At 41.5% G+C, this 26,016-nt stretch overlaps 1 protein-coding gene across 3 annotated transcripts in view; it reads left to right on the forward strand.

Annotated features, from left to right (window-relative positions):
* PRELID2 (PRELI domain containing 2) overlaps positions 1 to 9,472 on the forward strand; it is a 58,619-nt gene extending 49,147 nt beyond the window's left edge. For all 3 annotated transcript variants that reach the window (XR_013445816.1, XR_013445817.1, XM_036081543.2), the window contains 2 exons: positions 5,458 to 5,527; positions 9,210 to 9,472. Coding sequence is in view for 1 of the 3 variants with exons in the window: in XM_036081543.2 (XP_035937436.1) it covers positions 5,458 to 5,517 (60 nt within the window). In the remaining 2 variants the exon portion in view is untranslated. The remainder of the gene's footprint in view (positions 1 to 5,457; positions 5,528 to 9,209) is intronic.
* The last annotated feature ends 16,544 nt before the right edge of the window (positions 9,473 to 26,016 follow it).

A 26,016-nucleotide genomic window follows, 5' to 3' on the forward strand; every position in this document is an offset into this window, starting at 1 on the left:
AAATGAAAACAGACTAATGGGGTTACACTGGAGGGTTGGGGAAGGAATTTCATAAAATAGGCAAACACCAATGCCTAAATGCCTTTTAGCCACTAACCTGTTCATGCCACGTCAGAGTTTATTTGAGAACTGGCAAGAGGGAAGTGGCTTGGTCATCTTTCATCCTGGTATTTGATCCTGGGACACCTCTCTGACTCAGGTGCATCACCCACAGTTCCTTGCAAAGACTGCTCTCTGGACTAGATATTCTACCGTCCTTTCCAATTCTTAGTTTTTATTATTTGGGGGTATATTCTTTTCCACAACCAGTTGTGAGATTAAATATTCTCTTTAAGGAGAGAGGGAGTTTTATAACGTGAAGCACAGACATCTGAGTTATTATATCTGTTAATGTTCTGCAGTTACACCTAAAGATTTTGGGTTACTTATCAAAATAAAAATGAATCTTACGCGAGAGTTTTTTAGCTGCTATGGGAAAATTATATTGAGGTCATACATCCTGTCAGATATTCCTACTTGAAAAGCATTGTATTTAAAATAATTTGTAGAGGTTATTAAATATTGATTCATGTATTAAGAATCGTGCCATTTAGTTTGGGAGCAGGGCTGCAATGTCTGATTTATTTATCAGGCTTTTTGAACATCATAAATAGGGAAGGGAAGAACACGCTCCTGCTGTGTACCCAGCAGTGTAATAGGCATTTTCACATATGCAATCTCATTTATGCCTTCTGCCCCCTTGTGCGGAAACATCCTGGATCCTGGACTCTCAATCCTGATTGCTTTGGGTCAAATCAAGACGCTTTGCTTGTTAGTTATTGTGTGATTTTGGCCCAGATGCTTAATTTTTCTGAACCTCAGATCTCATCCAAAAAAAAAAAAAAAGATAATCCTCTGAGGCAGATAGGAGAGTAAACTAAGCCAATGGCAGGTAAACCACTCAGCACAGTGCTTGGCGTAGAGTATATGCCAATAATTTTGACTGTTGTTTGGTGTTATCCTAGTTTTATGGGTGAGGAAGACCTAAATGTAAAATAATTAACCTACATCAGATTAAAAGATGCTTTAATGGGCAAAAGATGTCTTCCTGGAGAAGCTTTGAGCAGTGTTTCTCTTACTTTTACTGAGAAAACTGGATGCGGACTCCTCCCTTTTTCCCCAGACGATGCCCACTGGCCAGGTGTTTCTCCCTTCTCCTGGAGCTTCCATTCTGTTGCGGGGAGGGGATGGCCGACAGTACAAAATATTTGAAAAAGCACGATCATTTTTTATCGTGATGAGTGCTATAAAGACAGTAGGACCAAGCTGTGTGACCAGGCTGTGGCCAGGCTGTTTTAGCTAGGGCCGTCGGGAGTCTCTGAGAAGGTGCTGGGTGAATTGAGATCTCAGTATGGCAAGGAGGTAGCCGGCCACTGGAAGATCTGGGGATGTTCCTGCTGGAGGGAACAGTGCGTGAAAGAGAAAGGAACTGAGCATGCTGCCTGCATGGAAAGCAGGCTTGTGTCTTTGCAGGGCATCAGCCTTCGTCGGAAATCCCTGGAGCCATGATAGTGAGTGTGCATGTGTTATAAGAGCAATGGGACACTCTGGAAGGGTTGAAGCAGGGAGTGATATATTCTCATCCTTCCTTTTAAATTCATACTGTTAGGATTCTACACAGAGGAAGTGAAAAGATTTGCAGGAAGTTTTGTGTAAACCAACTCGAATGAAAAAAATAGAAAAAGACGTGAGGTCAACTTGATGTAAATGTTTTTATCGAAGGGTGAGTGGTTTTCTAATGTGAACTTCAGCATTTGACATTACTGCACTTTGTAAACATCCCTATGGCTAATCCAGATTCTTGGGGACCCATTTTAGGTCCTGCCTCTGCTGTCAAATTCTTTTCACACCATTCTTTTCCACCTTTTTTTTTAAAATACTTTCATTCTTTATTCTTTCCTTGTTTTGTTCTTTCATCTCCTGGGCAGCCCTTGTTATCCTGGCCTTTTCCACTGCTCTTTGAAGAATCCTAACTCCTGGGCAGAATGCTACTGTAATGTTAAAATTCAGACTCTTTCAACCTGGCATTCGAAAGTAATCAGTTTATCAGTCTTGTAATCCATCAACATCCAGTACCTTTTGTGTGCCCAATTCTGCACCCATCTTTTATCTTTGTGATAATTAAGTGAGCTGTTCTTGTTTTGTTAAGAGCACCCCATAGATGTGTCTTTTGAGAACTGCTTTAGAACTCTGCAATTTTTATAAGGTCTAATACCACTGTCTTTGGGACCTCCTAGGTCAATCAGGGCTTCTTAAGGAAGCATCAGTTGGAGAACAGAATAAATATGCTGTCTGGATCGAGCCACCTTTAAAAACAATTTTTTCCAGCTCCCCTTCAGACAAGCTTTTTGTTTCCCACAATAATCAGCTATTTCTCAGAGACTCTTAGTGTGGGGGATCTGTGAAGTGTTTTCAATCTGTGAGACTCTGGGACACCTTTGTGGGGATGTGCTTGGCCCGCACAGTGTTGGTATTAGGGAAATGAGACCGTGAGAGGGCTCACTTCTCTGTACATTGGCAAATAGAGAAAGGTAGCCTTGTAATAGAAAAAATCTCAGAGGGGAAAGGAATAATAAAATCAAGCTGGTTTATGGTTTGTCAGTCCAAAAAGCTTTTAAGCCATATCTATAAAGGTGGATTCACTTAATGTTTGCTCTGCATTTCAGACATCATTGTGTGATAAGTGGTGTAAATTTAGCCTCTTTAAGCCTGATCTCCTAGGGGTTGAGTTTTAAGCATTGGAACTTTATTTGAAAGGACTCTATCGATTGGGTTTTTATTTGGTCCCTCCATACTAAAGAGAGGTACTAAATAATGGTTTGGCCGCCCTGTTAGGGTTTTTTTTTTTAATTCACTTTATAGGTCTCTCTCTCTGCCTCTGTTCTCCACCTTCTATTTCTAACTGTTTTCCTTAAAAAGACTAAAGTGGTATGAGAGAGGGGGGAAAAAAGGGAAAGAAAAATCAACTGTCACATTGTGAACATAATTGATTCAATAAATAATGTCTTTCAATTCCCAAGGCCAACCTCACAGTCTTCACTTACGTCAATTAGTGTTCAGCTCCATAAGTGGTGGCATTCTTCTTAGGCGAATGGGGAGAGTTCACCGGTGCTCACTTCCTAAGAAGGGAGTGTGCTTTCCTATTTTTAAAGACATACCGCCAGATTTATGCAAAAAGGAGGTTGCAGCGGAATCAACGTGGCTGTCCTTATTCTTCCTGAAAATAGAAGGAAGGCATTTAATTATTTTTCAGGGTTTTGTTGAAACAAACAAATAAATGGAAACAAGGGGAATGAAAACTACTAGATTGTAAGCTCAGTGTTGGCAGGGGCTTTATCTTGTTTGTTCACCATTTGATCTCCAGTGCACACAGTAGGTGCATAATATTTGTTGAGTGGATTTGTTGATGAGTGAATGAGAGCAGAAATGAGAGCATTTAGATCTTAGGGTAAGAATGAGGTTAAATTTCATTGCACTGGTGGTTTTGTCCCCACTCCCCTCCTCCTCCCCCTAATTCTTTGCAAGGAGAGTAGCTCTAAGAGTACCAGAGGGCAGTGTGTACCGTATCTTCCGAAATGCATTCTCAGACTGGCAGGGCTGGGAGGGATCTTCGAGGTGGTGTCAGGCTGCCATTCACAAATTCTAGTAAATGAACCAGTTGGGCTTCAGAACCACATGAGGTATATTACAAATCTACGGGTTCCAGGCCCCAGCCCCAGAAATGCGGACGGTGCGGCTCTCAGTGAGGCGTGGGGAGCCCTGTGTGCTTCTGTGGGTTCCCCTCCAGGTTCTGGTGTGCAGCTGCACTCCCCCTTTGGCCTTGCTGTCCCCTCAGCTCTGAGGGAGCATCTGAAACCTCATGGATATGTTACATTTTGTTTGGTGTACTCTGACACTAAATATATTTTATGGTCTTCTCTGGAGGCTCGCTCCCTTGCTTTGGCCCAAAATAAACCCTTAGTAGGAAGCCCCAGTCTTTTGTCTTATAGCTCCCTCAGGGTTTACCGCACCTGCCCGATCACGGGTATCAGCCGGGTGCTTGCTAAAGGTGCGCAGCTCTGGGGCCTGCTTGAGGTCGTCCTGTATATTCAGTTTCTGTGAGCGGTCTGGGGACCTATGTTTTAAGTTAGCTTAGATCATTCCTATTCCCTGTAAACTACTTTCTAGTCCCTGAGAACAGTGTCTCCCATTCCCACCCCACCCCACCCCCTCCCGCCCCAGTCCCAGATCCAGCTCTGACTTCCTTAAAACTCTAGCTCATAATTACATCATCATCCTGTCTTTCTACGTGAAGGTTTATCCCCTGGTCTGCAGAACTTGTTCTTGAAGGAGGAAAGAGGGAATATCTGCTGTCCTCCTTCCTCCGGGGCTGGCAAGGTGGGTGCGTGGACAGGTGGGGATGTGCAGTCATGGAGTTGAGCACGTGAGAAGGGGCAGGGGAACCTTTGAAGCCAGAATAGAGTGGCTCTGTTCTCTCCCTGCGTTGTTACTCAACAGATGTATGATTTTGGGAAAATTGCTTGAACCTCTTAGAGTTACTGTTTCCTCACCTGTAAAATGGGAGTAAGAATAGTACTTGTTCAGGGGTTTGGTGTGTATTAAACTAGGTGTCCCAGGCTGGCTCTTGGGACACAGACTCAGAGACAGAGACTTTCGTGCAGAGGGTGACTGCCCTCGGGAACAGCCCTTACGAGGGAGTGGGGGAAACGGAATCAGGCAGGAGGGGACTTCGAACTGTGGTGATGGAGCAGTGAAGGTCTCAGCTGATCCCATGGGGACCTCTAGACCTGGGGTGTCCTTCAGTTGTCCAGAGTGGAGGGAAGGAGGCTGGGCCTTCAGGCCCCCATATCCACCGGTCCTTGGATGTGGGTGGCCCCTGGACAGGGGACATGACCTCAGGTAAGGCAGCTCCCTTTGGCTGAGGGTGGCCACGCCCCCAGTGCTGGCAGGTGGGGAAGGGGTGCCCAGGTGCTGGAGGGGTCTCTGCGGTGCACCCTGCACCCACTACGCAGGACCACGCTCACGCAAACCCGGGCAGCCAGTGTAGCGCATCCGTAAGTGCTCAGTAAGTACTCATTATTGCCATTATTATTCCAGCTCTGGCAATGCCCCTTAGCAGCTGGGCCACTTTCAAGAAGTGACTTACCTTCTCTTGGCCTGTTTTCTGTTGTTTAAAATGGAGATTCTAAACTCTCCTGTGCCTGCTTCCCTTGACTAATTCTGAGCCCATATAGAGAAAATGGACGTGAAATTGGTGAGAAAAATATTATAAAAATGTAAGGTATGACTATGAGCTTACTTTTCTGAAATGAGTATAGGGCCGCGACTTGGATTTCTTGAAGGGAAGGGGTCGTGATGAATGTAAAAGTGTTTGTTCACAAACTGTGGCGTTCTGATGGTTCTTTCTTCTCTCTCTAGGGAATTAGAATAATGGAGATGCTGCTGAAGGAACAGTGTGGTGCCCCCTTAGCCGAATAAAGAATCATCAGTGAGTACCGAAAGCAAAATCAGAATTATTTACTCCAGCCATGTTTTCATGCCTTTAAGCCCTGTATGATGCATTGGCCTCCCTGGGCTACTCATGCTGTACATTTCCCAGTTACGGGCAGAGCATACTGTTTCACAGGTGTTTTGTTATCTCTTCAGCACCTTCATTTACTTTGTTTCTTTGATTTTCAGAGCAGTTTGGTACCACGTACTGGGTTACAGCTGCATTCAAATTGTTTAAACTGCTCAGCACAATCCAGCGTGATTGCGACCCTCAAGGTCTAGATTTGTAGACTGTGGTTCAGGATTAACAGAAACTTAATTTTATTCTGGGAACAATGAAAGGAGGGGTTTAAAAGCTGTATTTGAAGCAGAAAGAGAAACAAGAAAGGGGCATGTTCTGATTGGCCAGTGAAATAATATATTTTATTGGTCATCAGTACTTCCACTGGTTGGGAGTGGCTACCTGAAACGCTATGGAGAAGGGTTCTGGCAGCTTGAGAATACTTGTGGGCTCTGGGTGAGGGTGCTGTGCGTGACGAGCACCGTGTGTGGTCTGTAGAGCATGGGGGAAAGGCACTTGGCACCTCGAATTGAGGACGAATGCTGCCGGCGTCACAGGTAGCGGGGGGGTTTTAGAATTAATTTTTTTTTCCTTAAGTTTTTACTGTCTACACGAAGGAGAATGGTCTCTATAGTGGAAAGGACAGAACAAAGTTATTTAAGAAAGAGCCAGAGCCTAAAATAAATGAGTGTAATGGATTTGCCTCTTACCAAATTTATTGGACTGGGATTTTTAACATCTGAGAAGCAACTTTGGACTCTAATTGTGATATACAATACAGTTTGAGAACAATTAACCAAAGAAAAAGCAAAATGAACATTTATGTACAAGTTCTTCGGCATTGAACACACGCTAGCCAGGCCTGTGAATAGATTTATTCATGACTGGGGAGGCTAAATAAGATAATTTCATTTAGCACAAGCACAGCACATGGCAGGTGCTCAAAAATGTTGAAGTGAAATCTAAATATGCTGTGTTCCTACATCTACTCTGTTCTTTGAACAAAATTCTTGAGGCATTTTTGTGAGGCTCACCAAGTAGCTCTAGAGCTCACGCACTTGAGTGCGGATCCCATCTTACTCCTAAGGGTGAGGTCTAAGGTCAGCTCCAGGTTAAATGAGAGAATGTGACAGGACTCCACTTATAAGTAAACATTGGTTTTCAAACTTCAAATTAATGATTTGGAACGTCCTTGAATATCAGAATCATCTGGAGGATTTGTTAAACATGGACTGGTGGGTCCCACTCTCAGAGTTTCTGAGTCAGTAGATCTGGGGTGCTGTCCGAGGATTTGTAGTTCTAGCAGGCTCCCAGGTGATGCTGCTGCTGCTGGTCCAGGGCCCACACTGAGAACAGTTGCTTTAAACGACATCTTGTCTCTGAGTAGAGACAGATGATGAAATACAAGGGCACTGAGGAAGCTAATAGCTGGAGTTTTCAAATTGTTGTCATGTATTTTGTTGTCTTTAGATTAATCAGAGGAATGATTTTCTTGTATGGCTTTTCCCTGATTTTAGCATCTCACGCACGTCCTGTTTAACTTTTTTTTTTTTTTCTGCTTAAATGGTGACATGCTCCACACTGGAGGAAAGACAACTGAAAAGAACAGAGATGACACTCACACCAACTTGTGTTTTTGATTTTAAGTGAAATGAGGAAATTCAACAAGCCTCACCTATTGTCATAAATTACCTATGCTCTTTTCATTTGTTTATTTGTTTTGTTTTTACTGTGGTTGAAAGCTGAGCCATGAACTCGGGGCTTTGCATTGTTTCTAAAAGCAACTTGTTCTCCTCTTTCAAGTGAAGTGGTTGAGGTCTGGGTACTACCAGGAGTTTAGTGTGGGACAGTTGTATTCAGGGCATTTAATGCAACAGAGGTTTCGAAGGATTTACATAATTCAAGCTCTCTTAATTCATGACCCAGAGGGGCAAATGTGAAGTAACGGATATGTACTCTCACCACATAAATCTAATCCAAATTAGAGCCTGTTGCCGAGGCTTTAAGCACTTTTTCAATATCCACTTTATTGAAGTATTATTTATGTACAATTAAATTGACCAATTTTAAGTGTACAGTTTGGTGGGTTTTGACAAATACATAGTTATGTAAGCATCGCAAAAAAGATGATATAGAACATTTTAAGGCTTTGATGTTGCTGCCGTGTTTTTGCCAGCTTATTGCTTCCCTTTTTTTTCTTGACTATTATTACAGAGTTTTGGCAAGCTTGAAATATGCCTGTTTTAATGGAACTTCTTTTCTCAAAATTGGCTCTACGGAAAATGGGAGAAGGATTGTTTTTATGAGCAATAAAATGTCACATTTAAAGGAAGGGGGTAGATATCAGGTCTAAGGCTGTAGAGGAAGGGTCAGTCAGTTATTGCCCTCAGGCCAAATCCAACCTGCTATCTGCTTTTGTAAATAAAGTTTTATTGGGAACACAGCTATGTCTCTGGCTTTCTTATGGCTGCAACACCGGAGTGAATAGCTGTGACAGAGCGCTCCTCTCCTGCAAGGCTTAAAATATTTCCTGTCTGGTCTTTTAAGGAAAAGCTTTCTGTCCCCTAGGTTCGAGCATGCCCCATCCTCAGTTATGATCAAGGAGCCTTGTGGTGGTGGTTTACCTTTTTGATATGGCATTGGATATGTATTTCAAAGTTAATAGTGTGACAGTTTATTTTCTCTGTATTAGCTCTAACCTCACCACCCGGATGATTTTATTTTAAGGCCTAAAATAGCATTGAAATTATCACAACAATGAAGTTAAAATAGCAGCAACCGTCGTCATTACCATTGTTCATGAAGTTCCAGTGCACGTGCACAAGGGAGTAGAACAGTAGGCATTTTGTTTAGCGGATAAAGCAGCTCTCTGATGTGGCGGAGGTCTAGGTGCTGTGTACAGCGGACTCAATTTGCCAGTTTGGGAATTTTGCAGTTCTTAATTAAAAAAAAAAATTCTGTGGGGTTTGGATGAATTTGCATAGGGAGACATTTACTATTTTTATATCATACCCCATTTCACATTTGCCTAATTTAAATTCACATAGATTGTGACCACCTTGTATATGGTGCCCAGTCCTCAAGATACTCCCCAGAACTCTCTCTGGCCTGTGTATCTACGTGGGCATTTGAAAATTAGAAAGCTTAGAAGGTGATTTTGTCATGAGCCAAAAGGGAGGTACATAAATCTCACTAACCAATATGCTTGTGGTGTTGCAGCTGACACGTCCATTTGATAGATTTTTGATTTCCTGTCATTTTTGAATAAAACAAATAGCCCTGACATCTGTTTGTTCTTGCCACTGGCAGTTGGGAGACGGGGCTTGGTGAGGTTTGATAACATAGCAGAGTTCTTTCACACTGGAATGATGAAGCCCTCAGCTCTAGCTCTGTCTTGACTCCCCTTTGAACCAGCTCCTCTGGGTCACTGGACTTAATAAAATAAGATGCCAGCTTTGTTCGAAGATCATTAGGAGGCAAAAATGCAGTTTCTTCAAGAATTATCCATAGTGATAGCATTCAAGTGACTTGTAAGAGTTGCTTCAGAAAAGAGGCAAATAAGTATTGATTGGCGAGACATGTTTATTAGGTGACAAAGCCTGTTTGCTTTCTGTTGCAGGGGAGCTGTGGTGTGCTACTTCTGCTCGGGAATCACTCCTTGGCCATAACACATCACTGATGCATGCAGTTTTCCAAATACAAGCTTAAGGATACAGTGTCGGCAGCTTAAAGAAGAGGAGGCCTTCCTGCCAGGACGTGAAACGATATCCTCCCCTGGGAGCCTGCCTCAGATAGTGGCCCTCTTGGATATGAGACCTTCTAGAGGGATTTTTATGGCACAGTGTCTTTATGATTTACAAATAAAGGAAAAAACCCATAGAAGGTGACGTCTGCCCTTCTTCAGGATGTCTTGCTGATTGCCTGGTGACGATGTCAGGGAAGCAAAGGACAGGCTAGAGGCCTGGCGAGTGGCACTGGTGCCCATGTTATCAGCATCATTGCTCATAGGATTCATGAGAAGATTTGGGGACAGATAAAGGAGTTGAACCTGATGCCTGATGCCTGGGTGGCCGACAACAGAAAGGAATGTACCAGGCCTGTGTTGAAGCTAAGCCGTATTTAGAGTCATGTTTGATTCTCAGAAATCGGGAGCATTTGATATCTACCCATAAGCACTACCTAAGGGCCATCAGTATAGATTCTGTAACGTAACATGTCAGCTGTGTCATTTGGTCTCCTGAAAGAACGTGGCGTGGGGAGCGGGGAGGCAGCGTGTAACTTCGGCATTGTGAGATGTGGAGCAGATCGTTAGCCTCTCTGTGTTTCACTGGGAAGAGGGGAGAACTGGGCACAGATGTCTCTGTCTCGTGATGATTAAACACGGAAGGGCAAGCGGGGGGCAGTTTAGTGCGAAAAGCACAGGTGTGGGAATTTGACAGACCTGTGAGTGCAAGTGTTGCCGCCCACCAGCTCAGTGATCGATCATGTACATAATTTTCAATCTTTCTGAAGCTCTTTCTTTTTAATTGTACAACGGGGTTATGGGATTAACTTCGTGAGGTTGTTGGACCGATTTGAGATCATGTCTATCAAGTGCAGTATGCTACCTCTTGCAGAGTAGAAGTCTTGTAAACAGAAGTCGTTATTATGTGAAACCATTTTGAAAATGTACTTTTCAGATGCATTGGAGGGTAGTATTACTGTTTGAAAATTAGGTGACAGTAGTTTGCATTTCCCGTGATTAGAAGCCAAAATATAAACGCACACTACCTAACAGAAAGCTTGAAGAGAGGCAATAATTTGGAATTTATCTGCTTAAGATAAAAATTGGGCCATTACTGGAAAGACTTGGGGAAATCGTTCTTTTTTTTTTTTTTTAATATTTGAATATTTTTCCACTTAGTGCAGTGATGAATTTCAAAACAATTTTATTTGTTCATTCAAGCCTGCCAGTGTGAGCTTCTTCTTACTGTGTTTGAGCTGTTTGTGCTGCTTGAGTTTTGTCCCTTAGGATAATTCTCCTTATTTTTTTAGTGTTTCATTCTTCAGGTGTGTTGGAGGGAAAAGGAATGGTAGAAACCAGAACACACTTTGACTTCCTTTTCCAGTTTGTAAATGGCATTTGGTAGGCTTTTGGAATAATATCCCATTTCACAAAATAAAAGGTGATGTAAATTATCACAAAGGTGAGAGGTTAGAAATCCATATTTGGAGGTTGACATTGGAATGAACTTACTGCTTCACACTCAACACCGTGCATCCTCTGAAGGCAGGAGTTCTCAGCCTTGGGTGTTCATTAGAACCACCTGGGGAGCTTTATGCACCATCCGCTGCTGCCCGGGGTTACGTCCCAGAGCAATACAGCAGGATTTCTGGGGCTGGAACCCGGTGTCCGTATTTTCTAAAGCTCCCTAGGTGGTTCCAATAGGCAGCTAGGGATGAGAACGCTATAGTGAATTCTAGGTGATTTTCAGACATTATCTGATTTCTTTCTCAACACTTCCAAAGTAGGAAAGGATCTTTGTAGCAAGAATTTTTGTTAGAACTAGAAATAGTGAAGCACGGAGAGGCTGAATTTTTGCCCTAATTGCCTGGAGCCGGGGTGGCCAGTGCAAATGGCTTTGGGCACCTGTCAGGTGATCTGATGAGTCACGCGGGCAGGTGGCCGCTGCGAGACGGTGGGGCTGCACACCTTTGTAAAGGTGGGTAGCTGCTGCCCAGGTCCTCCACACTGTGGCCGTGTGGCTGGCCTTTCTAGCGACTCCACCAGTTTGGTAGGAAAAGACAGATTTTTTTAAAGAAAAGAATTCTCCCAGTTTTTATAGGTTAGCAATAATTCAGAATTGTTTAAAACTTGTGCTGGCCATACAAAATGTGTTTGCCAGTAGTTTTCAGTCTCTCCCTCGAGAGTGTTAAAGCCTAGCTTAGGGCGCCTGGGTGGCTCAGACGGTTAAGCGACTGCCTTCGGCTCAGGTCATGATCCTGGAGTCCCGGGATCGAGTTCCGAGTCAGGCTTCCTGCTCAGCAGGGAGTCTGCTTCTCCCTCTCCCGCTCCCCCCTCTTGTGCTCTCTCACTCTCTCTCTCAAAAAAAAAAAAAAAAAAAAAGGAGTGTTAAGGCCTAGCTTAAACACCCAGCCAATTTTTAATAGATTTGCATTTCCCCATTCTGGATGTAAGCTGCATTCTGCTTCTCCTACAAGACTGCTTTGATACGTATTTTCTTCCCATTCCCAAGAAATCCTCTGGTCACTCAGTATTTTTTTTATTTTTATTTTTTTAAATTTTATTATGTTAGCCACCACAGTATTTTTTTTTAAACACTCGGCAGGCATCCATTGCTTTGAACTTCACATATATGGCTTCGAAATCTTATGCTCTTTTTAAAATTAATTAGAGCTTGTTAGAGTTTATTATATGTCAGAATCCTTTTCCTGTGATAAGACTAATTAGAAATGTCAAAACCAGGAGTAGTACCGCCTTACCGGGCATATTAGGAACAAGTGCAGGAAGGGGTTAATTCACAGGCCTGGCCAGTTACCTCCTGACTGGGTGGCTGAGCCTACACTTCATTTTTTTTTTTTTAAAGTAGCCTCCACACATAGCATGAAGCCCAGCATGGGGTTTGAACTCACAGCCCTGAGATCAAGACCTGAGCTGAGATCAAGAGACCCTTAACCAACTGAGCCACCCAGGCGCCCCTGAGCCTACACTTCAAGGCGATGATTTTGTAGAGTGATTCCCACACTTCTACTTGTACCAGAAATCCTCGGGGAAGAGTGCTAAACTGTAGGCTCCCAGACCTTCCCGCAGAGATTATGATTCAAGGAACTTCACTTGGAACTGGGGGATCTACATTTTAAAGTGAATTCACCAGGAGATTCAGTCGTGCTGTTCCACAGACCGTATTTTGAGAAACACTGATTTCAAGGGCCATGTTGTTGCCCTCTGTGTCTCCTATCATGTAAAAAGATTTTGCAGTCATTTGGGCCCACTGATCAATAGAATTGACTGCTCAGGACACAATATAAAGTTCTTATGCAGAGATAAGCTGACTGAGGCTATCCCTACGTGATTGAGGTGCTTTTACCATGAAGGGGCTTTTATGGTTTCCATCATACGTGGATAAAAAAGGTGCTGTATTACTTTTTATAAATTGTGTATTTTATAAGCAGTATATGTGTGGTAATAATATCCCATTTGTCAGACATTGTGGGGTACACGGTGTCGACTAGTCAAGGTTGTTCTTTTAAGTTACACATCTTTTTTGCTTTATTTGAGCCATTTACATTGTAACTCTTAGTGTACATTTCCCTGCTTTTGTGAACAATCTACTAAAAATAATGAAAAAATCTGAAGGTCATCCTTTATGTTTTTCATTGCTTCAGGCCCCCTTTGGGTTTGTTAAAGCCCCTTCACCGAATGGCTCTGCTCTTTGAGCTCTGCAGTGGTTACTCTCGCCTGCCTCTAGGAAACTTCCTCTCGTTCTGTCTGGGGTTGGGAACTCATGTCACTGCATACTGTAGGTCTCAAGTAACACTAAACAGGATCTGAGTGAGGCTTTGAGGGGCTTTCCTGAGAATAGTAAAACGAATGAATGTTGCTGCATTGATCTGGTGACGGGATTTTTCTATTTTCCTATAGCTTCCTGATTTCTCGACTACACTTGTCAAATCTTTGACCTCAAGGTAAGTGAGATGTTGCTACGGATGATGTCTTTTGATCTAGAAGCCGTTGTCTTCCCCAACTGTGTTCGTGTTTTTATATGTACAGTTGTATAATGTGAAACGTAAGTAAGTTAAATTCAAATGAACATTTCTCAGGCCACGTTTTTGTGCAGGATAAAAAGTATTTCTGGTTCAGTATTATTGTGATTTGGAGCTATCAGTTAGTTGTATAGCTATGAAATTCAATCCTGTAGACATTCTGAAATAAAGGTGTTACGATTAATACTTATGCATGATCTTTAGTTTCTTGGGGGTATCACATCACCCAGCAGAATTTGTGTTTATCGTTGGTAGTGATGATCCTCGTCCTGCACAGCAGCCCCACATGCGGGTGTTAACACCCACCATAGGATGTTAGCCCTCCGCTTCCCCCAAGGTGAGCCGTTAACATTTCTCCCAGAAATAAGCAGAGGCTCCTTTTATTGGGTGACCTGAGGGGGTCATGTGCTAATGGGGCAAAGGTCCAGGGTGGGCCGAGAGAGAAGAAATGAAGCACAGCACAGACACACAGCAGCGTGGAGTCACGTGATCCCCCAGAGGGCGGGAGACACAGCTGCTGCTTGAGTTGTGAGGCTCAGCTCTGCCTTCCGTACTTTGTTTCCATGGGAGTTCCGTGAGATCCTTTCCCTTGTCTGCTTTTCACTTGGATGAATTGGAGTGGCTTTCTGTGCCTTGCTTCCAAAATGCCCCGTCCACGCCCTGTCAATGCTTTTCTTTCATTAGAGCCCGGGTCCTTAGTTCAACCAGCATTTACGGAGCACCTATTGTGTTCAAGCAAAAGGCAGGCTTTACCTTCTGTTTTGACTTGACCCAGGGGTTTCTAGGAGGCCGGCACTGACATTCTATGGACAGATGGCAGCGGTGGGCACCAGTTGATGGTAAGAAGAGACGCATGTACCTCCTGAGTAAATCAAACAATGGCTGCTTATTTAAGGAATGCCGAAAAAAATCAGCCAAGGACATGCAGTGGAGACACCAACACATAAACGGATAGCTCGGTGGCCCTGAAGCCTCACCAGCAGATTGCACGGTTGTGGATGATCCTGTCTGAATTAGTGAGGGGACACATCATACTTTTTGGAAGATAACCAGTTCTCTCTAGGATCAGCCTTACATGTAGAAGGGTGGAGCTGCCCTGCAGGAGACCGCCTCCTCCTCTCAGCCACATAGGAACTTCGCATCGCATAATGCTTGCCGGGTACAGGATATTCAAGCATAAACATTTTCTACTTTCAGACTGTTCTGACTATCACAGCCTGGTCCAAGGGCATTCCTGAATTCATGGCTGCAGGGTAGTGTTTCCCTGATGTCTGGGTGAGGCATGCTAACTCCTGCAAACCCCAGAGAACCTTTGCACAAGCATTGGAGAGATTGGGGCAGGTAGAGAGGTGGAATCCTAACAATGACAAGCCCGGTGTGATGGGGGCTCAGAATAGAAATTTTATTAACTTATCACAACAATTTCTAGAAATGTAAAATGCAATCTTTAAAACTTTAAAAGCAGTATTTCTTGCATACCTTGATGGCTGATCGGAACCCCCTGGGTAGCTTTAAAACACACTGATGCTTGCGTCCCATTCCCAGAGATTCTAGGTCACGGCCCTGGCATCTGGATTGCGTAAAGCTCCCCAGCTGATCCTGAAGCCATGCGTGGAAATTCCTACCACCTTCAGAAACAATGTCTCTTCTTCCATAAGTGGGAACCCTTACGTAGCTAGCTGGAGGAGGGAGTTGGCAATATGAGACCTCTCCCTTTTGGTGAATTTTGCCTCTAGGCCTTCAGAAAAATGTAATTCACTGTCCAAGAAAAAAGTGCTGTGGTGTCTCTTAAATGCTAGTAGAAGAAAAGCGATCCTAAAAACACTCTACCAGTGCAGTTGGCTTTGTTATGATCAAAAGTTTGAGTTGCATTTGTTGGAACAGAATCCAGTGCAGAAGAAGGATGCCGTCATAACTCAAGACCCTTGCTTGTCTCGAAGGGTTAACCTGAGACCTTGCACTGCTGGACCCTGAGATGCAGCTCTCCAAGCTGTGGCCAGGCCTGCTGTGCAAGAGGTGCCAGGCAGAAAATAGCAGCCCCCATCCTGGTAAATTAAACTCCATGGAGCTATTTGCCGGAGCTATTCGGAGAAGGTTACAGCCATTTCGTGCCTGCCATCTGTTAGGCTGCTGATGGAATCATTCCTTCTTTGTGTTGGTGCCAGGCTGAACTTTTAGATCTGACAACGAAGGAGAAAATGTGAACTGTTCACTTGTATGTTTTTGTTTTTTTATTGTGAGTTTAGATGTCCCCCTAAATTCAAAAGTCCATCAATTGGGCCAACTTGGAAATGACCGCATTGTCGATTTTCTTTAGAGGTTTAGGGGAAATAACTTTCCGGACTGAACCTTCTCTGTTATTTGTGTTTAGAGATGTAGTCATTAATCTCATCAAAACCAAAGTCATTCTTGTCAATCTGTCAAAAAAAAAAAAAAATTTCCCTGGTCTCTAGGACAGGAGGCTTACATAAAGCACCCAGAAAGAATTTAATGAATGTGAATTAGCCCAGAGTCTAGTCTTTGTCGCTGGAAACAGGATATGGGGCCAGGAGAGGGAGAGAGAAAGGGAGAAAACCTATCAAGGTTATAGCTGTCACTGAGTAGGTTAGGGTGACCATGAGGAAATCTTGGTTGTCTGGTACTTTCTTGCACAAATGACATTTCAGAGAATTGAAGGATATACCATGGAGGTTTAGAGCCTCAGTTCATGTCTTCCTTTCTCTGTATGTATTCATAGACACACAAGAAAAAAAAAAAGTCTAATGAAGCTTTCTCCTGGTATCTTCGTGATTGGATCTAAAGACTTTGGAAAAGTTGGAGTCACATTTGAGGCACTACATGGCTACAGTTTTTAATTACAGTTTTAAATTGGATTAAACGAAGCATCAGATTACAATTGGAACTATTCCAGTATGGAAAGTAGTCTTTTTGTATGTGCGAAGTCTTAGAAGCTAGCTTTGTAACTTGTTTCCTTAGGTGTTAATTGTTCTGTCAAGTGCTATGAGAACTATTTCTCCTGGAAAAAATTAAGTGCTAACAATGTTTTGGGGCCTTAGTAAGGCAAGGATTTTGCAGAGGAGAATTGGGGAGGAGTAGAGTGTCAGCCAGGCATTTATTTTGCCCCCCCCCCCCACCGATTTGCCTCAGAAACCTCTTCCTGGGGAGTGTCACCTGCAATTTTCAAAATAGGGTATTTGTACCCTTAGGAATATATAGTCATCTCTGTGAGGGAGGTATGAAGCCATCTACCATGAAGGGAGATGGGCAGAATGCTCCTCTTAAAGCATTCCCTTTTCTCAAAGATTTGTGGGAAACATGGCTTTTCTATTAAACATATAACTTTGTAGGATGTAAAATTGGAATGGAAACTTAATTTAGAAAAAAGCAGAAGCCATAAAGTCCTTTTGCTTGGGGCGCTGCTTAGCGTGCTGCCTAGAACGTGGCAGGTGTTATATGAGGTTGAATCTGCTGGAAATACCAAAGAGTGGCCATTACATATGCTTCAGCCTGCTGCAAGCACTTGGCAGTTAGCACATCCCAAATGCTCCAGGGCTGTCTTCTGCTAGTGGGAGTCAGGTTCCTCTCTGGAAAAGTTTGGGAAGCCCTGATAGAGGCCACCCCAGTCCCCGGAACTCCCAGAATTCCCATGTTCCTCAGAGATGGCCTTGCATCCCAGCAGCATGGCCTTCTCCTGCCAATATCTTGTGATACAAAATGGGGCAAATATCCTGTAAACCTGGGCAAGCCTTGCCACCAGGGGTATCATGGATTATTTTGAGGGCTGAGTTAATGCACAACTCTTCGTTGTTGAGAAGGAGGTACGTAAGTATGAAGAGTATTTATTAAATATTAAAGTTTAGGTCATTTTTCTCGCATTTGTTGGGAGGTAGTCGTGTTTCCTCTCTTGTTAAGAGAAAACACTCGTTGGGAAAATTTTTTTTGTCAGTATAATGTTTTTGACATACCGTTTTTTCCTAAATGGAGGCAGTTCAGATACACCTAGATACCGCAGCTTTTCTAAGCACTCTGTCTACAGTGCTTGTTAAAATCCATGGGAAGGGGTATAATTAGTCTTGATGGAGTAAAATAACAAACACAAGGAAAAAATTAATGAAGCAGTGTTTTGATTCTTGATTCTTGTAATTATAGTGGTGCGGCTGGTTCTCCTATAGCAAAGCTTTTACCATTACCAATAATAAACCTCTCTTCTGGTTGTATTCTCTCGGGTATGTTTTAACTGTCATCTAGATGGAAATTGTATGGCAGTTGCCAGCAGGAATAGCCTTTACTTTTATTTACAAAACACATATTTCTATTGAGAATGTCAACTATAGTAGTATCCCAAATTCTTTGTTGAAAGAATGTGTCCTGGTCAGATCGGAGTTTCCCTTCGAAAAAGTGAAATTTGACTATGTATTAGGTGATAGATTAGGATTAATATACAAGAAATCCGAGCATTGACTTGTTCAGATTTATCCCAGAAACGTAAATTGGAGTCCTGATTATGTCATACCCTAGGTGTGTACCTAAATTCTCAGGGCTTTGTTTTGTTCGTATGGGAAGGAGTAATAATAGGGCCTCTTTTTTAGGGTTGTTGAAAGGATTAAATGAGCTCCAGACATGTAAAAACTGTTGGAACAGTGCCTGGCACGTAGTAAACCCTCCACAGTCTCTGGAAGAGATTGTGTTGAGTTGGTGTTCTTTAAATGTTTGGTAGAATTCTCCAGTGAAACCATCTAGAGCTTAAGATTTCTATTCAAGGGAGATTTTAAATCACAAATTGTGGTATTTCTTTAATAGTTGGGGGGCAGTCAAATGTTCCATTTCATTTTGGGTGAGTTGTGGTAGTTGGTGTTTTTGAGGAATTGGTTCGTTTTATCTAAATTGTCAAATTTACATGTGTAGGATTATTCGTAGTATTTTCACATTAACCTTTTAATGTCTGCTTGGTCTTTAATGATAGGTTCTGTTTTATTCCTGATCTAGTAATTTGTGTCTTCTCTTTTTTCTTTGTCAGTTGCTAGGTGTTTGTCAGTTTTATTGATCTTTTCAAGGAACCAGCTTTCCAATTCATTGATTTTTCTCTATTGCTTTACTGGTGTGTTTTATGGATTTCTGCTTTTTATTATTTCTGTCTTCTGCTTGATTTGGATTAATTTTTTAAAAAAGATTTTATTTATTTATTTGACAGAGAGAGACACAGCAAGAGAGGGAACACAAGCAGGGAGAGTGGGAGAGGGAGAAGCAGGCTTCCTGCTGAACAAGGAGCCCGATGTGGGGCTCAATCTCAGGACCCTGGGACCATGACCTGAGCCGAAGGCAGACACTTAACAACTGAGCCACCCAGGCGCCCCTGGATTAATTTTTTTGTTCTTTTTCTAGGTCTTCAGGTGGAGGGTTAGATTATTGTTTTGAGAACTTTTTCACTTTTCTAACGTATATATTTAGTGCTATAAATTTCCCTCCTAGCACTGCTTTAGCTGTGTTCCACAAAATTTGATATGGTGTATTTTCATTTTTATTCCATTCAGTGTATTTTTAAAATATCCCTTGGGACTTTATCTTTTACCCATGGATTATTTAGGAATGTGTTGTTTAGTTTCCAATTGTTTGGAGATTTTCCAGCTGTCTTTCTGCTATTGATTTCAGTTTGATTCCATTCTGGTTGGAGAACACACCTGTATAATTTCATTTCTTTAAATATGGTGAGTCTTATTTTCTGGCCCAGGATGTATAATCTATCTTGGTATATGTTTCATGGGCACTTAAAAAAGAATGGATATTCTGCTCTTGGGTGTAGCATTCTACAAATGTTGATTGGATCCTGTTGGTTGATGGTGGTGTCAAGTTCTACTATATACATATGTACTGTCTTGTGTTATAAATTGTTGAGAGAAAGATGTTGAGGTTTCCATCTACAATTGTAGATTTGTCTACATCTCCTTTTATTTCTATTGATTTTTGCTTCACATATTTTGTAGCTCTGTTGTTTAGTATGTACACATTTAGGTTTGAGATATCTTCATTTTAGCTTAACCCTTTTATCATTTTATATATATAATATCACTCTCCATCCCTGGTATTTTAAAGTCTCCTTTAGCTGGTGTGCCTTTAATAGGAATTCCTATCTTTCTTTTTATTAATATTTAGTATGATATATATTTTTCAATTATTTTTGTTTTAATTTGCCTGTATGGTTACATTTGAAGTGAGTTTCTTGCATACAGTTTGGTCATGTTTTTTAAAGCACTGTGCCAATCTCTGACTTGTAATTAGTGATTTAGACCATTTACATTTAATGTAATTATTGATATGTTAGGGCTTAAGTCTTCCATTTTATTTTTTGATTTCTGTTTGTTCTTTTTTTTTCTTCCTTTGTTCTGTTTTTTTTTTTCCTTCCGTGTGTGTGTGTGTGTGTGTATTTATATATATCTTATCACAGTCTACTGGTGTCATCATTTTACCAGTTTGAGTGAAGTATAGAAACCTTACCTCCCTTTACATTCCTGCCTCTTCATGTTTATAATTAATTGCCTGAAATATTTCTTCTATATGTGGTGAGAACCATATCAGACAGTGTTATAGTCTTTTGCTTAACCATCAAATATAATTTAAAAGACTCAATAGGAGAAGGAAAGTTTACTGCATTTACCCATATTTTATTTACTGTGTTCTTTTTTTCCTTCCTGATATCCTGAATTTTCTTCTTTTATCATTGTTTTTCTGTTTAGAGAACTACTTTAGCCATTCTTTTAGGATAGAATTGCCGGAAACGGAGTTTTTCAGGTTTTCATCATCTGAAAATGTCTTGATTTCCACTTACTTAATTCCTTAAGGATATTTTCATCAGATAATAGGATTCAGGGTTGACAGTTCTTTTCTTCTAGCACTTGAAAAATGTTTGTACCACTTCCTGTGGCCTCCATGGCTTTTGATGGGAGAACACCACTACTTTTCTCCCACAGGTAAGTTGTCATGTCCCTCCTACTGTTTTCAAGATTTTTTTTCTTTTTGCCTTTAATTTTCTAAAGTTTGGCTGCGTTGTGTTTTGATGTGGATTTCTTTGGGTTGACCTATTTGGTGTTTGCTCAATTTCTTCAACCTGTCGATTTTTGTCTTTTGCCAAATTTGTAAAGTTTTCAGTCATTTCTTCAAGTACTCTTTTTAGTACTTCCCAGTCTCTTTCTCCTCTCCTCTGGAACTATGATGACATGGATGTTAGATGTTTTGTTATTGCCACATAAGTCCCTGAAGCTCTGTTTATTTTTGTTTCTTCACTTTATTTTTCCTCTGTTGTTCAGATAGAGTAATTTCTATTACTGTGTCTTTCAGTTTACAAGTCCTTCTTCTTCTTCTTCTTCTTCTTCTTCTTCTTCTTCTTCTTCTTCTTCTTCTTCTTCTTTCTTCTTCCTTCTTCCTTCTTCTTCTTCTTCTTCTTCTTCTTCTTCTTCTTCTTCTTCTTCTTCTTCTTCTTCTTTTCTTCTTCTTCTTTTCTTCTTCTTCTTTCTTCTTCTTTCTTTCTTCTTCTTCTTTCTTCTTTCTTCTTGTCTCCTCCATTCTCCTTTTCACCTAATCCATGGAGCTTTTTACTTTATCATGTTTTACAGTTCTAAAATTTCTAATTGGTTCTTATTTCTAGTCTTTCTTTTCATAGACTATTTTGTTATTTGTGTCATACATGTTTGTAGCTGTTCACTGCCACACTTTTATGATTACTTAAAAATATTTGCTGGATAATTCTAATGTCTCTTTCATCTTGCTGTTGGCATCTACTGATTATATTTTGCTTTTGTTTGGAGATCTTTCTGGTTTGTGTTATGATGAATGATTTTTTATTGAATTCTGGGCATTTGGGGTATTATGTTATGAAATGCTAGATCTGGTTTAGACAGTCTATTTTAGCTGGCTTATTGCGATACCACTCCAGCAGGGGAAAGGGTGGGTACTGCCTTATTAACTGACACATGGGGTAAAAGTTCCCTGCCTAGTCTCCATAGACATCTGAGGGAGGGGAGACTTTACCTGTTACAGTGTGGTGGGTTTGGGGATTCTGGCTCTCTACTAGTCCCCACTGATATCTTCCTGGCTAGGAGGGGTAAGAGTACCTCATGACTGCTCCCCACCTGGTCTCCACTGATACTGTGGTATTGATGAATACCCTAACTCTCCACTGGGTCTCCCCTGACACCACCTCCGCAGAGAGGGAGGGGAGTAGCTTCTTCCTGACAGGTAGAGGTAGAAGTTCAGGCCCCTCACATAGTCTCCACTGAGGGGCTGGGGGGCGGTATCCATTACCACTTGGTGGGGATGAAAGTCCTAGCTCCCTACTCAGTCTTCTCTCACATCACTCTGGCAGGGGAATTGGGAACCTCTGTTAAAGTCCAGTGAGAGTGGAAGTCTGGGCTCCTCAGTTGGTCTTTGCTGGCATGGGTTGGGGTAGCAGCTGTAGTATTTTTTATGGCATGGAGTACAGTGACTGTCTTCTAAATGTTTTCTATCTTGCTGAGTGGCCCCTTTCCTGGTCCTTTGCCTAGAGAAAGCAGGATGTTGTATTTTTCTCAAAAAAGAGGCATTTCTAGGTTGCTGGTTTCTCCAGCACTCAGTCTCGCATATATGAAGCAAAACGAAAATCCAGCAAACTCATTGCAGTGTTGTTCTTTGGATCTCAAGTTCCTTAGATGGGTTGCCTTCTTGGCTCCACTTTTCTTAGTTATCTTGTTTTGTTTCAAATATAATGTCTACAAGTTTTAGTTGTACCACAACTGACTTTTTAAAGTCCAAAGTCTTTGGTCTTCTTTCTCTACTTACTTCCATCTTTCTTTTAAGTCTTTGCTGAAGTATCACTTACAGGAAACTCTCCTCACTCTGCACACTAGGCTGGGTGTCCCATTACACTCCTCCATAGCACTTTGCATTTCTCCTTGCAATAACTTTGTTCAGTGTCTATCTCCTCCATTTGACGGTAAACTTCTTGAGGGCAGGAGTTGGTCCAATCTTGAACAAATGAGTGACATTGTCATTTGCAAAATGAGGCAGCTGGAAGAGGTGAATTTAAAGACCCTCAATCTCTGCCTTTTTTCCTTCTTTCTCCCTCATTCATTCTCTTTTCTCTCTCTCCACCTCCCAAATAATTTCCAAAATAGAATCATACTGAAATTTTCTCTTTCTGTGCCCTGTCAACATCGGGTTTCATCATGAAACACAAAATAAATTTTGGTTATCTGTTAGGTAAATAATGACAATTTACAGTTTTATTTTGTACTTATTTGAATACCAGGAAAGTTCACTTATCCTGTCAATAAATATTGAGTATCTACTATGTTCCAACCTCTGTGGGAGGCTGTGGAGATAGAACAGTTCACCAAACAAAGCCCTCATTCTCATGGAGCTTATAGTTGAAATTTTTTTTACATTATTATTGAACATTTACATATATTTTGTGAATTGCCTCTTTGCATCAGTTGCTCATCCACCTTCCACACTCTCCTTTCTAGTGCTTATTTAACAAATATTTTGCTCAGGAGTATGAGAAATATAAAATTAAGATAATCCTTTTCACAATTCACTTGGCATCTATTCTGACTCATCAGTTCATACATTCAAACAAAAACACTTTCCTCAAAAAAGAGGTCTGGGCAGCCCAGCCGTCACTATATGGTTTATACCTTAAAGAACTTGAATAAAACTTAAAAAAAAAAAAACAAAGGCCAAAGTGCCTATGATTTTGGCATATTAATTTTATAATGCGTATGTGGCCTGACTGTATAGCAACAGTTAAATACCATACATTGCAAAAGGGAATTGGACAGTTGGATTTAATGAAACCATTTTAACAAGAACCAGTTGCAGTGTTAGGTTGTAATTGCAAAGGAACCTGTCTGGACTTTAATTTGTCATCTTGTTTTATTTTAAAATGATACTTAATTTGCATTTCCCAGACATCAGAGGCAGTGATGAGAGGTCCTGGGTGACAAGCCTGTAACATGAGCAAGGTTTTAAACAGAACCCAGCATTTTTCTGATGACCTAAAATTCTACTCACTTCAGAGGGAGCCCTTAGTAGACTGCTTTCATTTCATGACGTAGTTGGTTATGCTGATCTTAATCTCTCTTATCTGTAGGGGACATTTTGGTTTATTTACTAAGCACTTCCATATCCATTATCACAGTTAATTTTTGAGGCAACCCTGTGAAGACGGTAGGAGACGATTTACAGATGAGAAATCAAAGGCTCACTGTGGGTTAAGTGACACAGGGTGTAAGTGGCTGAACTGTAGTCCTTGTGTGGCCACATATTTATCAAACCTCAAATGAAATTTCATAGTAATGCTGTGTAATGCTAGATACACTGAAGAAAATGTCTATATAGCTCTTGATTTATATTTCCTGATTACAAACTATATTACTTACACCATGTCAAGTCCTTGTCATGTGATCTTATTTGCCCTCTTTCCTTGAGATGGAGTAAACTCTTCCTTCCTTCCTTTCTTGAGAGAGCAGGGGTGGGGGGTGGTGGAAGGGGCAGAGGGAGAGGGAATCTCAGGCAGACTCTGCACTGAGTGCACAGCCCAACACCGGGCTTGATCCCACAACCCTGAGATCATGACCTGAGCCAAAACCAAGAGTCCAACGCTTAACTGACTCAGCCACCCAGGTGCCCCTCACTTGATATTTCTGAGTGTGTGTAAAACATGTTTTGTGAAAAGTCCTTTATACACCTCTTTTCAAATTATTGTGTTTGGTTATTCTGTTTCTCACTGTGATCTTAACTACTATGGTGATAGAGCTTGAATTGGTTAGACTAATTACAATTTTTTCATCTATAAAATGAGGTGTTTGAGTTAGCATCTGGGAATTCTAGAAACTCAGGTTTGGAAGGGGCCTTAAGAGCCTACACTTTTTTTAAAAAAATTTTTTTATTGTTATGTTAATCACCATACATTACATCATTAGTTTTAGATGTAGTGTTCCATAATTCATTGTTTGTGCATAACACCCAGTGCTCCATGCAGAACGTGCCCTCTTTAATACCCATCACCAGGCTAACCCATCCTCCCACCCCCCTCCCCTCTAGAACCCTCAGTTTGTTTTTCAGAGTCCATCGTCTCTCATGGTTCGTCTCCCCCTCCGATTTTCCCCCCTTCATTCTTCCCCTCCTGCTATCTTCTTCTTCTTCTTTTTTTTTCTTAACATATATTGCATTATTTGTTTCAGAGGTACAGATCTGAGATTCAACAGTCTTGTTGCATTCAACAATTCACAGCACTTACCAGAGCACATACCCTCCCCAGTGTCTATAACCCAGTCACCTCATTACTCCCACCCCACCCCCAACTCCAGCAACCCTCAGTTTGTTTCCTGAGATTAAGAATTCCTCATATCAGTGAGGTCATATGATACATGTCTTTCTCTGATTGACTTATTTTGCTCAGCATAACACCCTCCAGTTCCATCCATGTCATTGCAAATGGCAAGATCTCATTCCTTTTGATGGCTGCATAATATTCCATTATATATATATACCACCTCTTCTTTATCGATTCATCTGTCGATGGACATCTTGGCTCTTTCCACAGTTTGGCTATTGTGGACATTGCTGCTATAAACAACGGGGTGCACGTACCCCTTTGGATCCCTACATTTGGGATTTGTTTCATTCTTCTGCATGTGGCTGTCCAATTTTCCCAACACCATTTGTTGAAGAGACTGTCTTTTTTCCATTGGACATTCTTTCCTGCTTTGTTGAAGATGAGTTGACCATAGAGTTGAGGGTCCATTTCTGGGCTCTCTATTCTGTTCCATTGATCTATGTGTCTGTTTTTGTGCCAGTACCATACTGTCTTGATGATGACAGCTTTGTAGTAGAGCTGGAAGTCCGGAATTGTGATGCCGCCAGCTTTGCTTTTCTTTTTCAACATTCCTCTGGCTATGTGGGGTCTTTTCTGGTTCCATACAAATTTTAGGATTATTTGTTCCATTGCTTTGAAAAAAGTGGATGGTATTTTGATGGGGATTGCGTTGAATGCGTAGATTGCTCTAGGTAGCATTGACATCTTCACAATATTTGTTCTTCCAATCTATGAGCATGGACCGTTTTTCCATTTCTTTGTGTCTTCCTCAATTTCTTTCATGAGTATTTTATAGTTTTCTGAGTATAGATCCTTTGCCTCTTTGGTTAGATTTATTCCTAGGTATCTTAAGGTTTTGGGTGCAATTGTAAATGGGATCGACTCCTTAATTTCTCTTTCTTCTGTCTTGTTGTTGGTGTATAGGAATGCCACTGACTTCTGTGCATTGATTTTATATCCTGCCACTTTACTGAATTCCTGTATGAGTTCCAGCAGTTTTGGGGTGGAGTCTTTTGGGTTTTCCACATAAAGTATCATATCATCTGCAAAGAGTGAGAGTTTGACTTCTTCTTTGCCGATCTGGATGCCTTTTATTTCTTTTTGTTGTCTGATTGCTGTGGCTAGGACTTCTAATACTATGTTGAATAGCAGTGGTGATAGTGGACATCCCTGCCGCGTTCCTGACCTTAGGGGGAAAGCTCTCAGTTTTTCCCCATTGAGAATGATATTCGCTGTAGGTTTTTCATAGATGGCTTTTATGATATTGTGGTATGTACCTTCTATGCCTATACTCTAAAGAGTTTTGATCAAAAAA

The sequence above is a fragment of the Halichoerus grypus genome, chromosome 2, assembly GCF_964656455.1.
Source record: "Halichoerus grypus chromosome 2, mHalGry1.hap1.1, whole genome shotgun sequence".
NCBI lineage: Eukaryota > Metazoa > Chordata > Mammalia > Carnivora > Phocidae > Halichoerus > Halichoerus grypus.